The sequence below is a fragment of the Manis javanica genome, chromosome 3 (assembly GCF_040802235.1).
Source record: "Manis javanica isolate MJ-LG chromosome 3, MJ_LKY, whole genome shotgun sequence".
In the NCBI taxonomy this organism is placed as follows: Eukaryota; Metazoa; Chordata; class Mammalia; order Pholidota; family Manidae; genus Manis; species Manis javanica.
Window position 1 is genome coordinate 1,946,055 of NC_133158.1, and position 18,814 is coordinate 1,964,868.

Below are 18,814 nucleotides of genomic sequence, written 5' to 3' on the forward strand. Positions count from 1 at the left end.
GCTGAGTGGTGGTCCAAGGTGACCTCAAAAAGGTGGTCTGCCCATCCCCCTTGGCAGCCACTGGCAAAAAGGGCAACTATGGCTGAAGGCCCATAATAAGAATACAAAAGTGGCAGAGTTCTTAAAACTTTATTCAGCCAATGCTCTCAGGCCCCAGGCCCTGATGATGACCGTCAACCCCCACCCTTACCCAAACAGGAGGCGTTCAGCTGAGGCCACAAAATACTACATACATTCACACACATCAAAAATACCTGAGGGAAAGACCCTGGCTCTGACTGGCAAACAAGGCACAGACCTGGGCCAGTGCCACACTCACAAAAACCCTGGCCCAGGGACATCCCCCATGGAGGCACTGAGGCACTGCTGCTGCACCATGAGCTGGCACTTCCTGACCCCAGGGTGTGTGAGGACTTGAGGGCACTGTAGTGGGAAACCTAGACTCTCCCCTGATGTCTGCCTTATCTTGAACCCCCACCCTTGGTTCTGATAGGCGATTCTGAGACCCCACCCAAGACCCCAAACATACCACCTTTCCCCATAGATGAGGGCCCTCACACCTACAAACATGACCCTATTCTTTATTTATAGGGTCTCCAATATTCTTTTACCTGAGACACAAGTTAAGGAGACTTCTGTCTGCTTTATCCCTGCTGCAAGCCTGGAGCATCTTCCAAGGGCAACCCCGGCCCACCACGACCCAGTCCATGAAGGGCAAAAGGGTGCGGAGTCATGCTCTGCTCACCCACTGATGGACACAGCACCAGCTCCTTCACTGTTCTCTGGGCTCATTTCCCCACCAAGAGAGGGCCTCCATGCACACTCATTCTTCAGGCCCCAAGGGCCCTGTCACACTCACACGGCACGCCCTGGGCACTGCCTACTCTCCTTCCACCCAGGGGTACAAGAGGTCACCCCAGGGGGCAGGCATGCAGGGCCTCCTGGATCTTTTGGCGGCAATAGGAGTATTTCTGCAGGATCTGACGGAGGTGTTCCTCTTCCTCCCGCTGCAGGATGCGCAGGAAGTTGTGCAGTTCAGGCATGCTGAAGGCATCCCACTGTAGGGGGGAACACAGGCTGCAGGAGGCATGGCCAAGCCAGCAGCAACCCCCTCCAAGACCAGCACATGGTGGTCCTTCAGCCAGGACGAGGCTTTCTAATGCTAGCTTCTTGCCTGAGTGGTCTGTGCTAGGATTCCCAACAACAGCCTGTGTAGAAGGTAGGCCCCACAAAGTAGGGTGGTCACCTTGCGGACAGGCAACCAGACCAGATGTTCCCCGATTACGGGTGGACAGGTCATGCTCATAACTGGTCTAAGCCCGCTGCACAGACCCAACACCTCAGAGCTAGAAAGCTGCCAGATAAAAACGTCCTAAAGCCTAAGGGAAGAGTCCCGTGACCTCGTGGGCTTTGACCTGGCATGGGGTGACCATGCCTTCAGCTGGCCTCCTGCATCTCCAGAGGGCTTTCCACAAGCAGGAAAGAGCAGAGCATCAAGACAGTTCTTCCCGGCTTCTTGGGACAGGCCCAGACTTTGGCTTGGATGACCTGGAAACCGTCATTTCAGCTGCAAGGCTCCCATACTCCTGGAGAGGCTTTGTGAGGCTTGTCCTCCAGCCCTATTCCTCCTCCAGCCTTACTGCAGTTGAAACCTCCCAGCCCTGCAGTGACAAACAAGAAACTAAGGAGGCTGTGTACTCACGTTCACTTCCCCAGAGTCATTCTCCTTCAGGACGAAGCTGAGGGCTTTCTCACTGGGCCCTGCAAGAAGCCGCAGCCGCAGGGGATGCTCGTCATCTGCCAGCTTCCGGAGGTACACTGAGGGCCAGGTGGGGGAAGCAGGTGTTGGGCAGAGTCAGGCCCAATCTTCCCAGCCCTTGTGTACACAGGCACATGCATTCATACTGTCACATGGGTGGGATGGGGTGGGAAGCCCACCTTGGCCATGGCGCTCAGCCCGCTCAAAGAGTGCAAACTTGCGGGGGTCATCCACCACTAGGAACTTGCGCAGCAGGGCCTCGATAACTTCGCGTGCCCGTGTGCGTGACAGCACATGTAGGTGCTTGACGGCGTCTTTGGGCAGGTAGAAGGAGGTCCTGCGCCTCACAGCTGGGCCGCGCCCTGGGCCGCGCCGAGCATCCTGCAAGGAGGGTGGCTTCTTGCTGGAAGGCACTGAGACAGGACGCACCAGCTTCAGCTGAACCTTGATGAAGCCTGTGTAGGAGCCGTCCTTGTTCTGAAGAGGAGAAACCAAACCATGACTAGTTTCCAGGTGACACGGAACAGATGTGGGCATATGGTCTGCGTGGGGTGGATTGCCTTAGCCTGCCCAAGAATACCTCAGCTGTGACCCTTTGGGCATCAGGCACACAGCTGGATTCCTGCCTCTCCCCACACCCTCTTCCTGGGCTGTCAACTCACCAGGCTCATGAAGAGGTTGCTGTTGATCTGGCCATTGTACTCCTTGATCTTCTGCTCAACCTCTGTCTGAGAAAGGTCAGGTGTCTCCCACTCCACAGGCTCATCCTGAAAGTTGGACCAGCATGCATACAGGGCCCTTAAGGAACCCATCCCACTGTAGTACATGTCACAGGCAGGGAGGTGAGCCTTGGGTGGGCCACTCTAATACACAGAGCGTCTGGGGCAGACTTTGGAAAGACAACAAAGCTCAAGTGCTGACGTGAAGAACCCATCACTGCTCCTGGTTCTGTGTGCTCCGGACAGAGAGCAAAGGCAGAGAATCATTTGGCTTCTCTTTGGCTGGGACCTCCTCAGCACCATGAGGCTCTAAGGATACCTTACAACTATGGCAACTAAAGGCACAAGGCCAGGTGCCAGGAAAGGATGAGGGGAGGGCTTTGAGAAGGGGATTCCCTTTTCTAGTAAAACCACCTCTCAACTGTACAGCCTGATCACAGCACCCTTGCTGGGAGGAGCCAAGGTGTGTCCTGGGGAAGGCAGCCCACTTTGCCACTTTGCCCTGGCAGAGGGCCATGACCCATTTGGGTAAGAGGTGTGGGGACTGGTGCACACCAAGAGCCCAGCCCCCACGGGCAACCTCAACAACATCAACACCCCTTGTGCAGGACTTGGGGCTAGCCCTGCATGTCTCAGCCACGGGAGGAAGCCACTGGGACATGCCATTTCATCCTGACCAAGCTGCACAAGGTAGCTTCAGGCCAGGCTCCAATCTCCCAGAGGCACATCTGCAGCTTCCTGGTAGAGCCTGTCCCGCAAGGGCCAAGCAGGCTTCTGCCTCTCCTCCATGCTGTCTGGAGTTTAGCCCAAAGGTTGCAATTCCACCACTCAGCATCTCCCCAGTTCCTCCAGGGGCTGGATTCTTTTAAGGGTGGAGAGTGCATGAGGGCAGCCATGGCTCTGAATGAACCTTCTTCTATCAACTCCCTTGGTCCCATTGCATCAGCCTTACTTCCTGCTGATGTCAAAGTGGCCCTAGTTGGAATGGGAATGTCGCCAACACAGCTGAGATCACTGCCAAACAGTACTTTGTCCCAGAGGAGTTCCCATCAGCAGGTATCCTGCAGAACACCCTTGTGCCCAGCTCTGAGCCCAGGACAGCCAGGCTTCTCCCTGACTGCTGCCTTAATGCCCACTAAGCTTAAACCATCTGATGCGGATGAACAGGGAGGACAGATGAGGGCGTCCACAGTGCTTTTAGCGGTGTGTTCACAGTGGACTCAGCAGCCTCTTAGCACTGTGCTTTTCACCTCGAACCTGCTGCTGCTCAGCAGCCAGCAAGTATGCAGTGCTGAGGAGTGAGGCAGGGGCCTCACAGGGAAGGGGTACTGGGAGAGGAGTGGAAATGCAAGCCTATTCGCTTCCCCTGGATGGAGAGCATTACAAAGTGAAAGCTCTAACAGAAGCCTTGCTGGGAACAGTAGGAAACCCTCTACGGCTAGTAACCAAAAACTGTGGGCCCTGGAAGTGGGGAGCTGGAGGATAAAGGGTAGATGTGTCTGTTTGGGCCCACGGAGGGGGCTTGGGACAGGAAGGAGTACCAGGATGCAAGGGAGTCTAGGGGCAGAAGAAAAGCTATGCAGAACTCTGGTGCCAGGGCAAGAAGGAAGAGAACTGTTCACCTAACAGGGCGGGCACAGGCCTGGTCCTGCCTTGTTCCCCGTCCTGTGAGGGCTCTGAGCTCCAATGTGGGAATGAGAACACTTGCTCCTTCCTCTATCCTTCCCAGGTTATCCAGGAGCACTGGACCGGGATGCAGTGACCACAGTCCCAGCCCTTCTCTTCTCCAGGTGAACATCCCTTAGTATCTTTACTCCAAACGAGAGACATGGGCCGTAGGCACTGCACTGTCCCACTACGATTCCAGAGGTAGGTTTTTTTCCCCCCAATTTTCAAAGGTTCTGGCTGGAGGACTCTAATAGCCATTCCAGAGGAATGCACAGCAGGGTCACAAAATTTCCTTTCTCCTGCACCACAGCAACCCACCCTCCACGTTGCCACTGTCCACAGTGACTGAGGTTTTATTTTACATACAACTTGGGAACTACCATCTTCCTTTTCAATGGATTAGTGTCTTTCAATTTGGTTAGCATTGTGGGGTTTTCTCACCCTCCCTAGATAGAAAAATGGCTCAGGCGTGAGTGACAGACAGTATCAAGGATCCACACTTCAACCTTGCACCCGAGATCTGGGCTTAGCTTTTGAGGCCTAAAATAATTTATGATCTAAAGAATCATCCACAACTCGTTTTCGTGGCTCACGTAAGGAGTTCTGCCCTACTGCTGCCAGGTATACTGAACTTCACCGTCTCCATCTCTTCTTTCCTGATACTCTGGCCAGGGTTCTTCAGAACAGTGGGCCTGTGGGGCACACTCACGGCACACAGCACAGAAGCCTCTGATAATGGGGACCCCTGGGAGATTCGAAGAGACACCGCTGCTCCAGCACCACACCTTACAGTCCTGGATCAGTAACGCCTCTCTCTACGGCTCCTCAGGGAATATGACAACCCGGCCTTCACACCCCTTGTGGGTAAGGGCTCCTGGATGCTTACAGTCCAAAAGAAGGCTTCTTCCCATCCATTCCCAAATCCTCTTCCTCTAAGCCCACTCATGTTAGTATATAGGAATATATCTAAGAAGCGAGCACTCTGGGTCCACTCCAGAGGGGGATCAGAATCCTCCACATGCCAGCAGCTGGTGACAGGCTAGGACCGGCGAGAAGTGGAGACTCAGCAGGCTCCATCCAGGAGTGCATATGGAGGGGCCCGGGCCTTCCTCCGCCTCTCCTAAACGCTTCTCAATTCCCGGCAAAGACACCTCCCCCTCTACTTCCTCCTAATGGTCCCCAGAGTGGGTGGGCGCGCCCGAACGGAAATCGAGGTGCTGGCCCAGACTGCGCATCGGCGTTAACCTAGAGGCGAGGGCCGGCCCTGGGCTGCCCCCAGCACGGAGCTGCTTCCCCGGGCTCACCCAGGCCCGGGCTCACCGCCCCACCTGGTCCCGGCGCGGCCTGCGCGCCAGCGAGGTGCGCGCCGTGAAGTACTGCTCGAGCTCCGAGTCCGAGTCCTCCTGACTGCAGTAGCCACTGCTTGTCGTGCTGCTCCAGGTCATCTCGAAAAAAGGAGTCCCCGTATCCGCCTCGCCCATCGCCGCCCGCCCGCTGCCGAGTACGAAGAGCGCGTCGCCTCCAACCACCGCCCCAAGCGCGCGTGCGCGTGCGAGCGCGCGTGCGCGGAGACCTGGGTGTGTGCCTCAACCGTTAACGCGGAAACGCCGCCGGCCGGGATCTAGCGCTCGTCTGGTTGGTGCAGAGCGCCGACGGGCGGGGCCTCCAGGCGTGACCTCACGGCTCACGCAACTCCGCTCAGCTCCGCCCAGGACGCCCGGCCCTCGTCGGAGGCACACCAAGCGCGTGCGCATGTGTACCAGCGTGGCCGCCAGGCCGGAAGCAGGGGCGGGGCGGAAATGGAGCAGCGCAGCGCGGCGCGGCGCGGCGCGGGGCGGGCGCGCGCGGTCGGTAACACTGCCCCTGCGACCCTGCGCGCAGTTAGCGGGTCTCCACAGGGAAGCCAGCCTTTGGGACGCTCGCCTGCGGACGCTTTTCTGGGGGCCCTCCCGCATGTGCTCCCCAGCTTCGCGCGGGCCCCGGGGCCGCACTCACCACGTTCGTATCCCGCTCCAGCGCCGGTTCCCAGTCCAGGTCCCGGGGCCCGCTGCAGTCCAGGCAGACGAGCGCGCGACAGCGATAGTGGCAGGTGAACTTGCAGTCTGCAGAGAGGCCTGTCCGTGAAGCGGCCCGGCGGCGGCGAAGCGCCCGGCCCTGCAGCACGGCCGAGTCGCCGGCCGCTCGCCACCCAGCGCCACCCAGCTCCACGCAGCCTCTAGTGTTGGTGACCGGAGGCTGGCGGAAGGCCTCAGGCAGTGAGGGATCCAGGCCTGCACAGTTGGATTAACAGCGCCTAGCGCAGAACTTACCCTTTCTGCATTGTCAGCCGCCTCCCACCACCCTTTGGAAAAGCAAAAACCAAAAACTTTTAACCCATGCGCCTTCTACTTGTCATCTGCCTTTACTAACGTCATAACCAAAGCTTACCAACACTGGCCTACATGCGCTCAAATCCCTCACCTTCACTCCCTCCGGCAACTGCCCTGGTCAGGGTCCCTGGCGTCGTGTGATGCTCTCCTTGGCTCCCAGCGGCCCCTGCCACCCCGGGTGTTCTCCCACCTGTGCAGTTGCTGCTCAGCACTTCTGGTTCTGTATTAACTCTCAGATCTAACGGCTGAGTGTCCGAGGCTCAGTGAGCCTCAGATCCGAGGCTTCCATTACTTGACCTCCCCACTCAAATTCTGTGTCAGTGTCTTGGATGTCAACTAGTCATTTCAACACAAACATGGTCAAAATTTAAGTCACTTCTCTTCTGCTTCACACCTACCTGAGCCAGTTTCTCATCTCAGCAAAAATGGCTACTTTTCTCCCAGTCGAGGCATAAAACCCCAACTCATCTTCTATTCCTCCCCTGTCTTTGCCTCGAACACACACCTAAATTGTCCTGTTTCATCTCCACTGCCACTTTATTTCTCCTTGGGGACACTGCAATCAATGTCCCAGCCTCTGTTATGCTTTGTCACAACTCCTGTGTTCCTTGGAGCTGAATTCAGGACAGACTCCTGTGCTGATGAGAGGGTCTGCATGCCCACACGAGCCTGGGACGCCTCTAAATTGCTAAATTAACCAGAGCAGTGATTCCTAGCAAAAGTTGCACATCAGAAGGGTCTTTTCTAAAAATTGCTGTCATACTCCCGGTGTTGAGTCAATGGTCTGGGGCAGGGTCCAGGCATAGAGGTTTGGAGGACTGTAAAAGTATCCCAAGCTGGTGTAGAGCCAGAGAGCGAGCAACCTCTGCTTGCTAGTGATTCCTCAGCGGGCATACACTAGTGTGCGGCTGTCTCATGTTTAAGCACTGAAGGTTGGCTTGTTCTGCAATACGTATTGCTAAATACTCAACAAAATTCTTGCTTGCAGGGGGCCACCAAATGTTCTTTTTCCAGGTCCCCTCCCATCGCTGAGTAAATACTCTTCACTCCAGGGATTCTGGAGAGAGACACTAGTGAGTGAATCTTTGGGAAGGGGTAGGCCTGGGAGGATGGGCTTAAGGACTGGTAGGCACAAAAGCCTTTTTTCAAGAAGGGCCAAGACACTTCAAAGAAACTTTAAATCAGCACCTTGTTATTCACAGGCAGCCTCCTCTGCCCAACTGTGCCCCAGACGCAGGTGCCGTGTGGCAAGGCTACAAAGCCATCTGCCCGCACTCATCAGAGATGGGGCAAAGGGAACGGACCTGGTTTGCGAGGACTGTTCCCACCGAACCCCTCCGCAGAGACTTGACCCGCAGCGACGGCGCTGCCCCTAGGCCGCCCTTTGGCTCTCGCCAGCACGTGGGGCCGCTACTCACGCGCGCACTGCAGACCCTTGCGCACGACGCCCCAGATGAAGTCGCCGCAGAGGTCGCACCACGTGTGCGTGGCAGGCCCCGCGGGGTGGAAGCGGTGGCCGCGGCCCGCGACCACCTGCCGTGCCAGGTTGCGCGCGGTGCCCGGAGCGATGCGCAGCGCGTTGGCGCGCTCCAACCGGGTGCGGCCAGGGCCGGCGCGGCGCGCAGGTACCAGCTCCCGCAACTCAATGAGCTCGGGTTCGGTGGACATGGCTGGGTCCGCACGGTCTCCCGCGGGCTCTGGGCGCCAGTGAGCGCAGGGCGGGCCCCGAGGCGGCCCCCGAGGCGGCCCCGCCCCCGGGCTCCGGGCCGGGTGGCGGGCGAGACCCGAGGGGAGCGGCGCAGTGGAAACCAGGACTCCTGGGGCTGTGTCGGCCCTGGGGCGCGGGTATGTGTGTGTGTGTGTGTGTGTGTGTGCGCGCGCGCGCTTTCGCAGAAATCCCGCCCTCCCCTTCCTCCCCACCCCTCACCCTGCCAGCAACTCCCCTCCCCCTAGGGCCACGCGGAGACAGGCGTGTTTCTGGAGGCCAGTTTTACTGTGGTGGAGGAAGAGGGTCCCCACATCCGCCCCTAGCCCAGGCCGTAGGCCGTCGGCCCCAGTTTGCTGAGGCAGCGCCCTCGCATAGCCAACGGGTGGGGCAGGAAGCAGGGGGCGCCCTGCGGGGAGATGGGTCGTCAGCTGTGCTCACCACCGGGCAGGCTGAGGCCCTGGCAGCGGCTAGGCTGAGGTCCCGCGGCTCGGGCACACTGGGTGGGTCGTAAGGTACCCGTGGTCAACTTTCAGCAGCCTCAGCCCTCACTTGGCTCCGTCGCCTTGGGCTGCCAGGACGCAAACCTTTCTGTGCTTCTCCCAGTGCTTGACTTGGCACTCCCTGCAGGCATGTGGGGTGCTGAGATGCAGTGCTTGTGGGGACTACGGGAGTGGGGTTTAGGGCTCCGAGGGCCTTAGGTACCCTCACCTGCAGCAGTACCACTCATTCTGGCATCGCGAGCAGCGCTTGGAGGCCTCTGCGCTGCAGTGGGCACAGTGGGGTTGCTCCGGAGCCACTGCCTCTAGCACATCCAGGCTGTAGGTGGCAGCCCACCTGGGAAAGGGGTCAGGAAGGCCTGGCAGACAGGGCATGGGAGCATCTCTGCCAAGGCCCTGCCTTCTGCAGCTCTTCCACCCCTTCTTCCCAGCTCAGCAGGCCTCACCTCCGTGCCTGCAGCCGCAGGTCCTGCTCTGAGGGGCTGAATACATGCCGCAGCTGGTGCTTAGCAATAGCCTGCCACTTGCCTCTGTTCTCTTGCTCTAGCCGCTCCCGAATTTCTGGGATCTGGGGGAGAGAAACGCAGAGACTTAAGGGGCAGCTGGCAAAGTGGGCAGTGGTCCTGAGTCACTACCTTCCTACCGCTTACCTGCTCCAACACCAGGTCCTTCTTAAGGGGCTGGGTCTCTGCCAGGGCCAGGTGGGCCAGGAAACCCTTCAGGTCTGCCAGGTTGGGCAGCTGGTCGAGCAGTGTGTCTGTGAGGAAGGCTTGAAGCTGCAGGGGTGCCAGGGAGACCAGTGAGAGCAGCGCTGACCAATGGGTGGGGGCGGAGAGGAGCTGGGCTGAGGTATCTGCAGGGCTCATGTCCCCCCAGCAGCTGTGTCATCTGAGTCCCAAGGTCTAGAATGGGGACTGGGACTGAGGTGGGTGGGCAGTGATGAACAATAGGGATGGGCTGGGGCGGGACAGTGCTGGGACTGACGTGCAAGGAGTGCCCCACCTTGAGTAGCTGTCCCTTGGCAAAGCTTGTGAGGCAGTAGCGGGCCCGGGCCTCGGGGCTTAGCAGCAGGTTGTACAGGGCGATCCATACCTGCCCATCTAACTTGCTGAGCTTTTGCTGCTCTGAGGAAGCCACTGTCTGCCAATGGCCACCCTCAAATCGTTGCAGCTTGCCTGGGGAGGAAGCAGTGCGCTGGGTGCAAACACTGCCAGCACTGTGAGCCAGCAGCGGGGTGGGGGACTGACCACCGCCTGGGCAGAGCACTTGCCCAGGCTGGGGTGCTGCTCATCCCAGAGCCCTTGCCTGTTGCAGAACCCAGGTCTAGGCACAGCTAGGGCGAGGCATCCTGGTATACTCTGTGGGTAGGCGACAGTCTACCTGTGCGTGCAAGCTGCCCACTTCCAACAATCCTGGAAAGTGCCTTGGAAGGAGGGAGCTGGGGCTTAGGCAGACGGGTGGACCCTCACCTCTTCTGCACCGGCTCCAGGGACTGTGCTCCAGCAGCTCCACTAGGAGGCAGGGCAGGTTGTGGGTGCTGAGCATGCGGCTCAATGTGCTCAGGGAAAGGCTAGGGAGGGGGGTGTGGAAAGAGATGAGCAGGGGCCACAGGCCCTGGCTCCCAGACCCCCACTGCAGGGCTGCCCACCTGTCCACACAGTCTGTGATGTAGCGCAGCACAGAGAGAGCCTTCAGTGCAATCTCAAAGTCCATCCGTTCTGCCTGTTTCTGCAGCTCCTGGGGGCGGAGCACTTAAGCTCAGCCCCTGAGCCTGCTCAAGCCCCGGGGAGCTGGGGGCTAGCCCTTGCCAATCCCAGGGAACCTCAGCCTACCTGCATGGGGGTGCTGTGCTGGGACTCCTCCTCCTCAGGGGGGCCACCACAGCCACTCTGGGCCACCAACAGAGTCAGTTTGCGGTGGCAGTAGTCTACCAAGTCCAAGATGGTGTCCTCTGCTGACTCACATACCTCCTGGGAGGCAGGCAGAGGGGAAATGGTCTTTCTCTGATGCCCACTCCATGCAGATATAACCCTGCTTCCCGCAGGGTCCTAGCCTGGGCAGCAGCTGGTGGGCAGGGCTGGTGCCTCACCTTGTGGAAGAACACCGTCTCGAGGAGGTTGATGATAGAGGCCTCATGGTGTACCTGTCAGATAGAGAGGAGGACCGGACCTGCGGCTGCTGAGGCAGGGATGGGAGACTCAGCCATCCTCTCTCATCCAGGGCCTTCTGAAGGGGTGGGTGGAGGTGCAAACAAGACCCAGCTCACCACCATGTATATCGGAAAAGTGTTCTGGGGCTTAAAGTCCTCCAGCCTGCACAGCACAGGGAACACCCGCTGCTTCCACATCTCCACTGCGATCAGCTCCTCCACCAGTGTGGGGATCTGTGGGGGGAGAGAAGGGCAGGGATGCGGTGGGCCCGCCTTGGCCTGGCAACCTTCCCCTCCCTGGCTCGCCCCAGTCCAGCTCTCTTCAAACTTCCCTGGGCTCCTAGCCTCTCCACACCCCGTGATACTCCCCTGACCTCAGGCCTTCATTTCTAGCTGCCTCTGGCATGTCTGTGGGGACATACCCATGCTTGTCTGCAGGCTGCCTTGTTCCCTCTATACCTCCACCCTTGTCCCCTCCCCACCCAGTGTCCCTCTCAGGCTGGCCCTCTTGCTCATGCTCTCCCTCCGTCCCTGTCTCCTGGCCTTCCCAGGTCGTGTCCTTGGTGTGACCTTTACTCACTGCTGTTCCCAGGGCCCCGTTGCTAACCCATCTGCTTGTAGGAGGCTCCACTTGTTCCTTGCAGAGGAACCTTTTGTCAAGTGGTGTTTCAGGTCTTCTACTGGTCCCACCTCCCCTCATGTTCCAGTCAGGCAGACCCCTGGTTCCTAGCCTGCTTCTCTCACGTTGGGAAGACTGCCACCTTCCATGCCACAGTCCCGCCCCTCCTCCGGTGGGAGCCCCCTCTTGCCTGCAGTCTATTTGGGAATACCTTTAGAATGTAGACCCTTCTCTGCTGCCTAGGCTGCCCTAGGGTCCACAACTAGACCCTAATCAAGCCAGGCCTTGTACCCAGCCTAACATGCTAAGCTCCCATCCAGGAGGGGTGCAAAATCGAATGTGCAACACACTCCTCCTCCTTTGGAGGGACAGCTGTACCAGCCAGAGGGAAGGCAGGCACCCTGGCTGTGACCCCAGCACACCTTCCCGTGGGTGACCAGCAGCTCCTGGATGGGCTCGTCCTGCCGGGCTGTGGCATCGAGGATGGCCTGCATGTTCAGCTTTTCCAGGCTCTCGTGCTGCTGGTTCCACCTGCCCCAGGCCGGGCGTGCGGTAGGGGGAGAGGGGAGGGGTCCTGTTCAAGTCTAACCTGATCTTGAGGGGTCAGAGGGGGCTCAGGGCCACATAACCCTTCCCGGAAGGGCTTCGCCTCCCCGCTTGGGGCTCCTCCACCCTGGGCACCCTCTCCCCACAATGCCAGGCGCCACCCGAGGACTGGGCCCGCCTCCGGCTGGCCGGTGCCCCAGCTGCCTCACCCTCCGGAGCCCACGTCGCGCAGCGGGAAGCTGCGCAGTCCCTGCACGAGCACGGCCGCCTCCCCGGGCAGCAGCAGCTCCAGGTCGCCCATGCCGGGGTCGGGGCCGGGGCGCGGGAAGGCGGGGGTCGGGTGACCCTGGCAAGCAGCCGGCGCTGGCGGCCAGTGGTTTAGGACAGGACAGTTGGGCCGCGGTTGGGGCGCGTGGGTCCTGCCACCATGGAAACGGTAGCTGGGCGCCTGCGCAGTAGGCCGGGCCCGCCCCCTAGCCTGCCCACTCCGCGCGACCCCGCCTCGCCTCGGCAGACACCCCAAAGCTGTGTTGCTTCAGGCCGCAGTGTTCGTCCTGCCTGGGGCACTTCCTCCTCCCGGGCGGTCCTGGCGCCGCTGCCCCGCGCACCCTGGTGGTCACAGCTCCCTGAAGCTTCTTTCCGTTTAGAACTAGCGAGCGCATTTCCGCGGCCCCTCCGGCCCCGCCCGCCAGATGGCGCTCCAGGGCCACGCTAGTCACTCCCCGCCGGCTCAGGGGCAGTACAGGCAGGTTGAAAGGATGGATGACTTTATTTAAGAAGCTAGGATGCATCTTGACAGTGTGGACTAGGCCTCGAGCGCCAGGACGGGCTCAGCAGGAGACAGTCGCTCCAGCCCCCGCCAGCCTCACTTCCAGCAGATGATAATGTTGGGGTCGTTTTCCAGCCGTTCATCAAGCTCGTGGTAGCTCATGCCTGGGTGAGGGGTGGTGGAGGTGAGGTCAGCACCCTGGCTTGGCCACCCTGCCCTGACCCCACCGAGCTGCCCCACCTGCCTCCACCTGTCTTGCAGCAGATCTCATCATAGCTGTGGCATCCTGTGTAAAGGCGGGGAGGGTGGCCCCGGTCCTCTCGAGACACCCGCACGGGATACTTCTGTAGTCGCCGAATGAAGTTCTTCATGAGTCCAAACTGGATCAGCTTCCTGGGGTGGGGGTTGAGGGAGAGAGGGAGGATGCCCTTGGCCAGGCCTCCTTCCAGGCAGGCCAACCCTTTTCCTGAAGTCTCTCTTCCAATTCTGTTTCAGTGACTAGACAGGCCTCTGTTGAACCTATCACCTCCAGGAAGCCTTCCTGGACTAACAGTGCCCCATGATTCTGCTCACTGGGAATCTCCTGCTTCTCTCAGAACCCAAGGCTCTGGAGAGTCATAGTGTACCTGCCCTCAGGGAAACCTCTCATGCTCCAAGGAATCCCCTCTGACCTTTCATCAACGTGCTGCAGCTGCTGGGGGTGGCGGCCAATGAGGTCTCTCACAGTAGTGCCCGGACTCAGGCTGCAGTAGAGCTGGAACACATCCCGGAGACCCGCCCGCTTGTGCCCTGTGGGCAGCAGGGGTCAGTCCTCCAGGTGGCCCCGCCCTCCCCCAAGTGGCCTCCCCCAGAGCCAACCACTACCTTGCTTGGTCACATAGGATAGGCATGCCTCCTGCAGGGACTTGTCATCTACCAGGTCTTGGACCTTGGGTGTCGGGCAGTACACGTTGGAGTACTGGAGGGTGGTAGGAGGCACAGGGGGCCAAGTGAGGGGTTTGGAAGCCTGACAGCCCCAGTCTAGCCCAGCCACATGATTGACTTTCCACTTACCCAGACTGCAGACTCACCTACCTGGAGGATGGACACAAGTGTCACAACATTGTAGTACCTGGGGAGGTAACTGGGCTCGGCTTCTAAGGGCCATGCCTCCCCAGCCCCCACACTCAGGGCCCCTGGCCTCTTCCCCCTCTGGCAACCCTCTTCTAGGTGTGACTGCTGCCCCACTCACAGCAGGTTCTGGATGGCGATGCGCACCAGGTTGAGCTCCACATCTGCCTCAGCTGAGATCTTCTGGACATGGCGGAAACCATCAATGTAGGGAAGGATCTGGGCAGGACAGGATGGGCCAGGGTCAGGTGGGGTGGGAGGAGGCCAGGGCCGTGGCCAGCCTCAGGGGATGACGTCCAGGGAGGGTTAGTGCACCTGTTGTGTGGTGAGATCCCACTGTGAGTTGAAGAAATCCTCCTTGTCCTTGGTAAAGACGGGCACATCATACTCCTGGGCCACAGGTGGGTCAGGCCGCTGCTCAATTACCTTCAAGTGGATGGTGTTGGACTCGTCTGCAGAGGGCCCACCCATATCCTCAGTGCCATCTCTCCCAAGAAGCCCTCAATTACCCTCCTGTCCTTCCAGCAACGCTTAAAGCAGGTAAGTGGTAGAGCCAGTCTTCTCCTTTTATGGAGCAAGAAACTGAGGTCCAGAGAGGGGAAGGAACATGCCCAAGGAGCAGAGTACACGGCCCCCCATCCCCAGCCTCATCAGGCACTGGACCCTGGACACCACTGGCCCAGCTCATGGCTACTTCCTGGCCACCAACAGTTTGTTCATGAACCTTGTCTCTTGCTGGACTGACCTTCCTCTGCCACTTTCCCCTCCCTCCTCTACCCCTCTGCTGTCCTTGCAGACGTTGGGCCATACCAATGGGCAGAGTACATCGGCCTGAGGCATTTAGCTCTTCCAGCAAGATGGTCATGATGGGCACCAGCTTCTGTTTGCTCTCCTCCGTGGACACAAAGCTGCTCTCGAGCTGGATGGAGCACGGGCAGCGTGATGAGCACACCCCAGGACCCCGGCTGGCATCCTGCCAGGTTCCCAGGTCTGGAGGGCTTTGGAGACATGCGAACACCCTCCCCAACTCTGCCTGCCCACCACCCAAGCCCATGTGTTGCACACCTCCAGTGTGGTCAGGTAGCCAGCCAGCTTTTTGACGATGGGCTCAAGAGCACAGGTCTTGGCCTGGGCATCACACACGAAGCCCAGGTTGAAGAGCAAGGCATTGCGGCTGTACTTCTTGTGCTCAATGCACACAGGGCAGCCGATCAGTTTCTTCTCCATGGCTGTGCTAGATGGGGGACAGTCGGAAAGAGTCAGGTTCCTCCCTCCCCTAAGCCTATCCGCTCTCCCTGCGGACCCCTCCGCCCAGCTAGGGCCTCACACAGTGATGAGCTTGTTCTGCAGCTCTGGCTTGGTGATGATGTACACCTGGACTGTGTCAAACAGCTCCCGGGAGATGAAGTCCTCAGGGACCTGGGGAGGGGAGTGGCAGTAGGCCCTTTAGGGGACCCTGAGAACAGATGGTGTACACAGGGTGACCCCCAGGGCTCAAGCCCTCTTCTCTGGCCTTCCTCCTCTGTTCCTTCCACCCAGGCCTGCTTCTCCTTTGTGTTTTCAAACACTGGCTGTGTTCTCACCTGCCTCCTGGCTTTTTCATGTGCGGCTCCCTTCATCTAGTACACACTCTCCTCCCTCACCTAAAATCCTCTGCATCAAGTGATACTTGGATGGGACCCAGCACCTCCCCCGGGGAGCCAGAGCCCGACTTCTCACAATCACTGCCTATGTGGAGCTGGCCGCATTGCACCAGGAGCCTGGGAGTTGGGTCTGAGCATCCCCTCCGTCACGATTCTCCGCGAATCAGAGTGGCGTGCCTGCGTGCAGCTCGGGGCACGGGGCCTCACCTCCCGAGAGCGTCCCTCTCCCCGCCCAACCCTGCGAGCCCCCCCGGCACCTGATAGGTGATCTTGGGTCCTAGCGTGGGGTGGAACTCGCTGAAGAATATGCATTCGATGCGACAGCCGCTACCCATAGCGCTAGCTGGCCCCGGGTCCGTAGTCCCTGGAGCACCGGCCCTTGAGAACACCTGTCCGGAACAGTCCGGCACAGACCGCGGGTCTAGCACGCCTGCGCGCTCACACACCCGGGAGCCGTCTGCTCAACAGCGCCTGCGCAGCACTCCTCGGGAGGTGTGGCTGGGGGGAGGGGCTCGTCCCAGGAAGTCCCAGGTGGGTGGACGTCGCACCCGGAAGTGGAGTGGCTCCGCTGTTGAGCGGCGGTGCGCCCGGCCGGGTCCGAGCATCCCGCTCTCTCCGGTGGGCATCACCACGTCGGGTTGACGCTGCGGGTGAGGCAGGCGGGTCCCTAGAATGTAGGGCAGCATGTCAGCGGCACGCAGGGAGGCTGTGTGCGAAGGGAGGCTGTAATTCGGCGCGCCGCTTGGAACTACAATTCCAGTAGTGCTTCATGCCCTTCCTGCCGGAGCTCCGGCCCGAAGACGGCGTGGTGTACGCTGGGACCTGTAGTCCAGTACCCGGCCTTGCGCACCCTACCTGGAATGTGGATCAGTGATCAGTGTCAGTACAGATGCGGGTACTCGCTGACAGGCCGTCGGTCATCTACTGTACCTGGTGCCTGTCCTGGTACTGTCCCTTCCTAACTTATTGGAAGAGAGTGGCATTCCTACTGTGCAACCTTACTCCAGTGAGGGGAGTAGACAGCAGGTACCGGAGACCTTGCTCACTTCACTATGCTTTCAGGCTGCAGCCACTGGCCTGCCGGAGCATGGCCCTTTCCATGGAGACCGAGTCGCACATCTACCGAGCTCTGCGCACTGCCTCTGGGGCTGCTGCCCACCTCGTGGCCCTGGGCTTCACCATCTTTGTAGCTGTTCTTGCCAGGCCTGGCTCCAGTAAGTAGAATTCATAGTTGGCTTCTGAGAAGGAAAGTGTCACTTTCCCTGGGGAGCAGGGGCAAGAGGAACTCCTGAGAAAGGCCTGGCTGGCAGAGACCTGCTCTGCTGGAGGGAAAAGTGGGGTGAGCAGATGAGTGTGGGGCCTCTGCCAGGCTGACCAGGCCCTGCTGAGCAGAGAGCTTCTCTTCCCTTGCTTGGTGCTCCACTTGGCTGCCTTTTGCGAAGTGCTGGAGAAGGAGGGAGGACTGCCAGAGCATGGCCTTCGGTCCAGGAAGAGGGAACAGGCATGGAGCCAGCCTGTTGCAGTAATGGGGGCTCGTGTTTGGGCAGCACTTTGGGCAGTGGGCTGCCTCTGTTTCTCAGCCTATAGGGATTGGCATGGCTTGGTTCTTCTTGACTCTGCCTTACAAAGCCTCCTCTTGTCATTCCAGGCCTGTTCTCCTGGCACCCTGTGTTTATGTCGGTGGCTGTAAGTAGTGGGCCTGGCCAGCTCCTAGGGGTGGGAGGGCCTATAGGGAGGGGTGGTAGCCCTGGCAGCCTCTGAATCCTATGGACACTTAATATCTTGGAGGGATGGGATGTGGGCTTGTAGTATCTGCATGTCCTAACTCCTGTCCATGGAGGATAACCCAGACCTGAACCCAGAGTACTCAAGGCCCAAGGCAAATAGAGGTTTACCTAAGCACACAATGAAGTTTCACTCACTTCTGGGTAGGAAGCCTAGAAAATGCATCTGGTTGTCCCTTTTTACCTTAATTTATAGTGATGTATCTAATTTTCCTGAAACAGTGCACCCATATGGCCCACACTTGCCATGAAATTGTATCCAGCCCCTTGCCAGGCAAGCAAACTTGTGAATCATTTATAACTGCCACATCTCAAACCTTGTTTGCTGGGTGGCAGCTGAGGTGATGTTTCAGAATAACACCTCAGAAGCAGTGCGGAGAGGGACCTCTCGCTGGCTCCTCAGGACCGATGTTCTGTGCCAGATGGGTGCTTGTCAGTGGGAAGGAGGAAGGGGAAGCTGTCCAGACTGATGGGCAGCTTAGGTCACCTACAGCCTTCCACCAAGCTGCAGGCAGTGCTCACCAGGTCTCTCCTGTTTCCCCAGTTCTCCTTCCTGATGACCGAGGCTTTGCTGGTGTTCTCTCCTGAGAGTTCGCTGCTGCGTCCCCTCTCACGGAAGGCCCGGGCACGCTGCCACTGGCTGCTGCAACTGCTGGCCCTGCTGTGTGCGCTGCTGGGCCTGGGCCTCGTCATCCTCCACAAGGAACAACTTGGCAAAGGCCACCTGGCCACGTGGCACGGGAGGGCAGGGCTGCTAGCCGTGCTGTGGGCAGGGCTGCAGTGCTCAGGCGGGGTGGGGTTGCTGTACCCCAAACTGCTGCCCCGGTGGCCCCTGGCCAAGCTCAAGCTGTATCATGCCACTTCTGGGCTAGTGGGCTACCTTCTGGGGTGTGCCAGCCTCTTGCTGGGCATGTGCTCACTCTGGTTCACTGCCGCAGTCACTGGTGGGGTCTGGTACCTAGCTCTGCTGTGCCCTGTCATTACCAGCTTGGTCATCATGAACCAGGTGAGCAACGCTTACCTGTATCGCAAAAGGATGCAGCCATGAGCCCTTCCCAGCCTAGGGGAAGCCTGAATGTGTCTCTTGCTGTAGTAGCTGGGCTGTACCTCCTGGCCTCTCAGCTGACTCGGCTGCCAGGAGCCTCAGACGCCGGGGCTGAGTAGGAGGCGGTCTGTGCACGGTATTTTGCTTCCTCCTCACACTGCAGTGCCTCCCCTCTCCTCTCTCTACCACCCCAGAGGTGCTTATGGATCACATATCTGGACGAAGCTGGGGTTGCAAGGCTGCGTCCCCTCCCCTTGGCTCACACTTGTACTGGTATGCCCAGAATTCCAGGAGAGAACAAAGTGAAATAAAAACAAATGACTGAAAAGACTGGATGGGAGGAATAGCCCAGAGCTGAGGACAGTTCCCACTGTGCCATCAGCTTGAGAGAACAGGCACCCTGTCCCTGGCCGCTCGGGGGGCTACGGC

The 18,814-nt window shown here is 59.3% G+C and overlaps 4 protein-coding genes across 15 annotated transcripts; 1 reads left to right on the top strand and 3 right to left on the bottom strand.

Moving 5' to 3' along the window:
* Window positions 1–113: 113 nt before the first annotated feature.
* On the bottom strand, window positions 114–8,221 carry RASSF1 (Ras association domain family member 1). 3 transcript variants are annotated; one of them, XM_036994292.2, is made up of 6 exons: window positions 7,934–8,221; window positions 6,142–6,248; window positions 2,422–2,526; window positions 1,939–2,236; window positions 1,703–1,818; window positions 114–1,058 (listed from the first exon to the last, which is right to left on the bottom strand). In XM_036994292.2, exons 1-6 carry the CDS (start codon window positions 8,181–8,183, stop codon window positions 912–914), a joined length of 1,023 nt encoding a protein of 340 aa, XP_036850187.1. In that variant the 5' UTR covers window positions 8,184–8,221; the 3' UTR covers window positions 114–911. The 3 variants fall into 3 exon arrangements, with proteins under 3 accessions (XP_036850187.1, XP_017525176.1, XP_036850188.1); XM_017669687.3 differs by lacking the exons at window positions 6,142–6,248; window positions 7,934–8,221 and adding an exon at window positions 5,475–6,126; XM_036994293.2 differs by lacking the exons at window positions 114–1,058; window positions 1,703–1,818 and adding an exon at window positions 1,065–1,661 and having other exon boundaries at window positions 7,934–8,216.
* Window positions 8,222–8,459: 238 nt separating this feature from the next.
* On the bottom strand, window positions 8,460–12,514 carry ZMYND10 (zinc finger MYND-type containing 10). 3 transcript variants are annotated; one of them, XM_073230615.1, is made up of 12 exons: window positions 12,244–12,409; window positions 11,911–12,062; window positions 10,987–11,103; window positions 10,810–10,863; window positions 10,553–10,690; window positions 10,369–10,457; window positions 10,190–10,290; window positions 9,723–9,895; window positions 9,371–9,496; window positions 9,167–9,288; window positions 8,932–9,057; window positions 8,460–8,844 (listed from the first exon to the last, which is right to left on the bottom strand). In XM_073230615.1, the coding sequence occupies exons 2-12, from the start codon at window positions 11,980–11,982 to the stop codon at window positions 8,769–8,771; spliced, it is 1,194 nt and encodes a 397-aa protein (XP_073086716.1). In that variant the 5' UTR covers window positions 11,983–12,062; window positions 12,244–12,409; the 3' UTR covers window positions 8,460–8,768. The 3 variants fall into 3 exon arrangements, with proteins under 3 accessions (XP_073086716.1, XP_017525156.2, XP_036850185.1); XM_017669667.3 differs by having other exon boundaries at window positions 8,496–8,844; window positions 11,911–12,019; window positions 12,244–12,497; XM_036994290.2 differs by lacking the exon at window positions 8,460–8,844 and having other exon boundaries at window positions 9,055–9,079; window positions 11,911–12,019; window positions 12,244–12,514.
* A 270-nt stretch (window positions 12,515–12,784) lies between these two features.
* Window positions 12,785–16,019, bottom strand: NPRL2 (NPR2 like, GATOR1 complex subunit). Of its 6 annotated transcripts, none has more exons than XM_017669672.3 (11): window positions 15,814–16,019; window positions 15,241–15,332; window positions 14,979–15,147; window positions 14,724–14,832; window positions 14,229–14,365; window positions 14,035–14,132; window positions 13,857–13,914; window positions 13,668–13,761; window positions 13,475–13,592; window positions 13,048–13,196; window positions 12,785–12,967 (listed from the first exon to the last, which is right to left on the bottom strand). In XM_017669672.3, the coding sequence occupies exons 1-11, from the start codon at window positions 15,889–15,891 to the stop codon at window positions 12,900–12,902; spliced, it is 1,170 nt and encodes a 389-aa protein (XP_017525161.2). In that variant the 5' UTR covers window positions 15,892–16,019; the 3' UTR covers window positions 12,785–12,899. The 6 variants fall into 6 exon arrangements, with proteins under 6 accessions (XP_017525161.2, XP_073086719.1, XP_073086718.1 ...); XM_073230618.1 differs by having other exon boundaries at window positions 13,044–13,196; window positions 15,814–16,018; XM_073230617.1 differs by having other exon boundaries at window positions 13,878–13,914; window positions 15,814–16,017.
* A 46-nt stretch (window positions 16,020–16,065) lies between these two features.
* On the top strand, window positions 16,066–18,713 carry CYB561D2 (cytochrome b561 family member D2). 3 transcript variants are annotated; one of them, XM_017669679.3, is made up of 4 exons: window positions 16,066–16,174; window positions 16,619–16,770; window positions 17,205–17,242; window positions 17,885–18,713. In XM_017669679.3, the coding sequence occupies exons 2-4, from the start codon at window positions 16,644–16,646 to the stop codon at window positions 18,386–18,388; spliced, it is 669 nt and encodes a 222-aa protein (XP_017525168.1). In that variant the 5' UTR covers window positions 16,066–16,174; window positions 16,619–16,643; the 3' UTR covers window positions 18,389–18,713. The 3 variants fall into 3 exon arrangements, with proteins under 3 accessions (XP_017525168.1, XP_017525167.1, XP_017525166.1); XM_017669678.3 differs by having other exon boundaries at window positions 16,069–16,206; XM_017669677.3 differs by lacking the exon at window positions 16,066–16,174 and adding an exon at window positions 16,216–16,501.
* The last annotated feature ends 101 nt before the right edge of the window (window positions 18,714–18,814 follow it).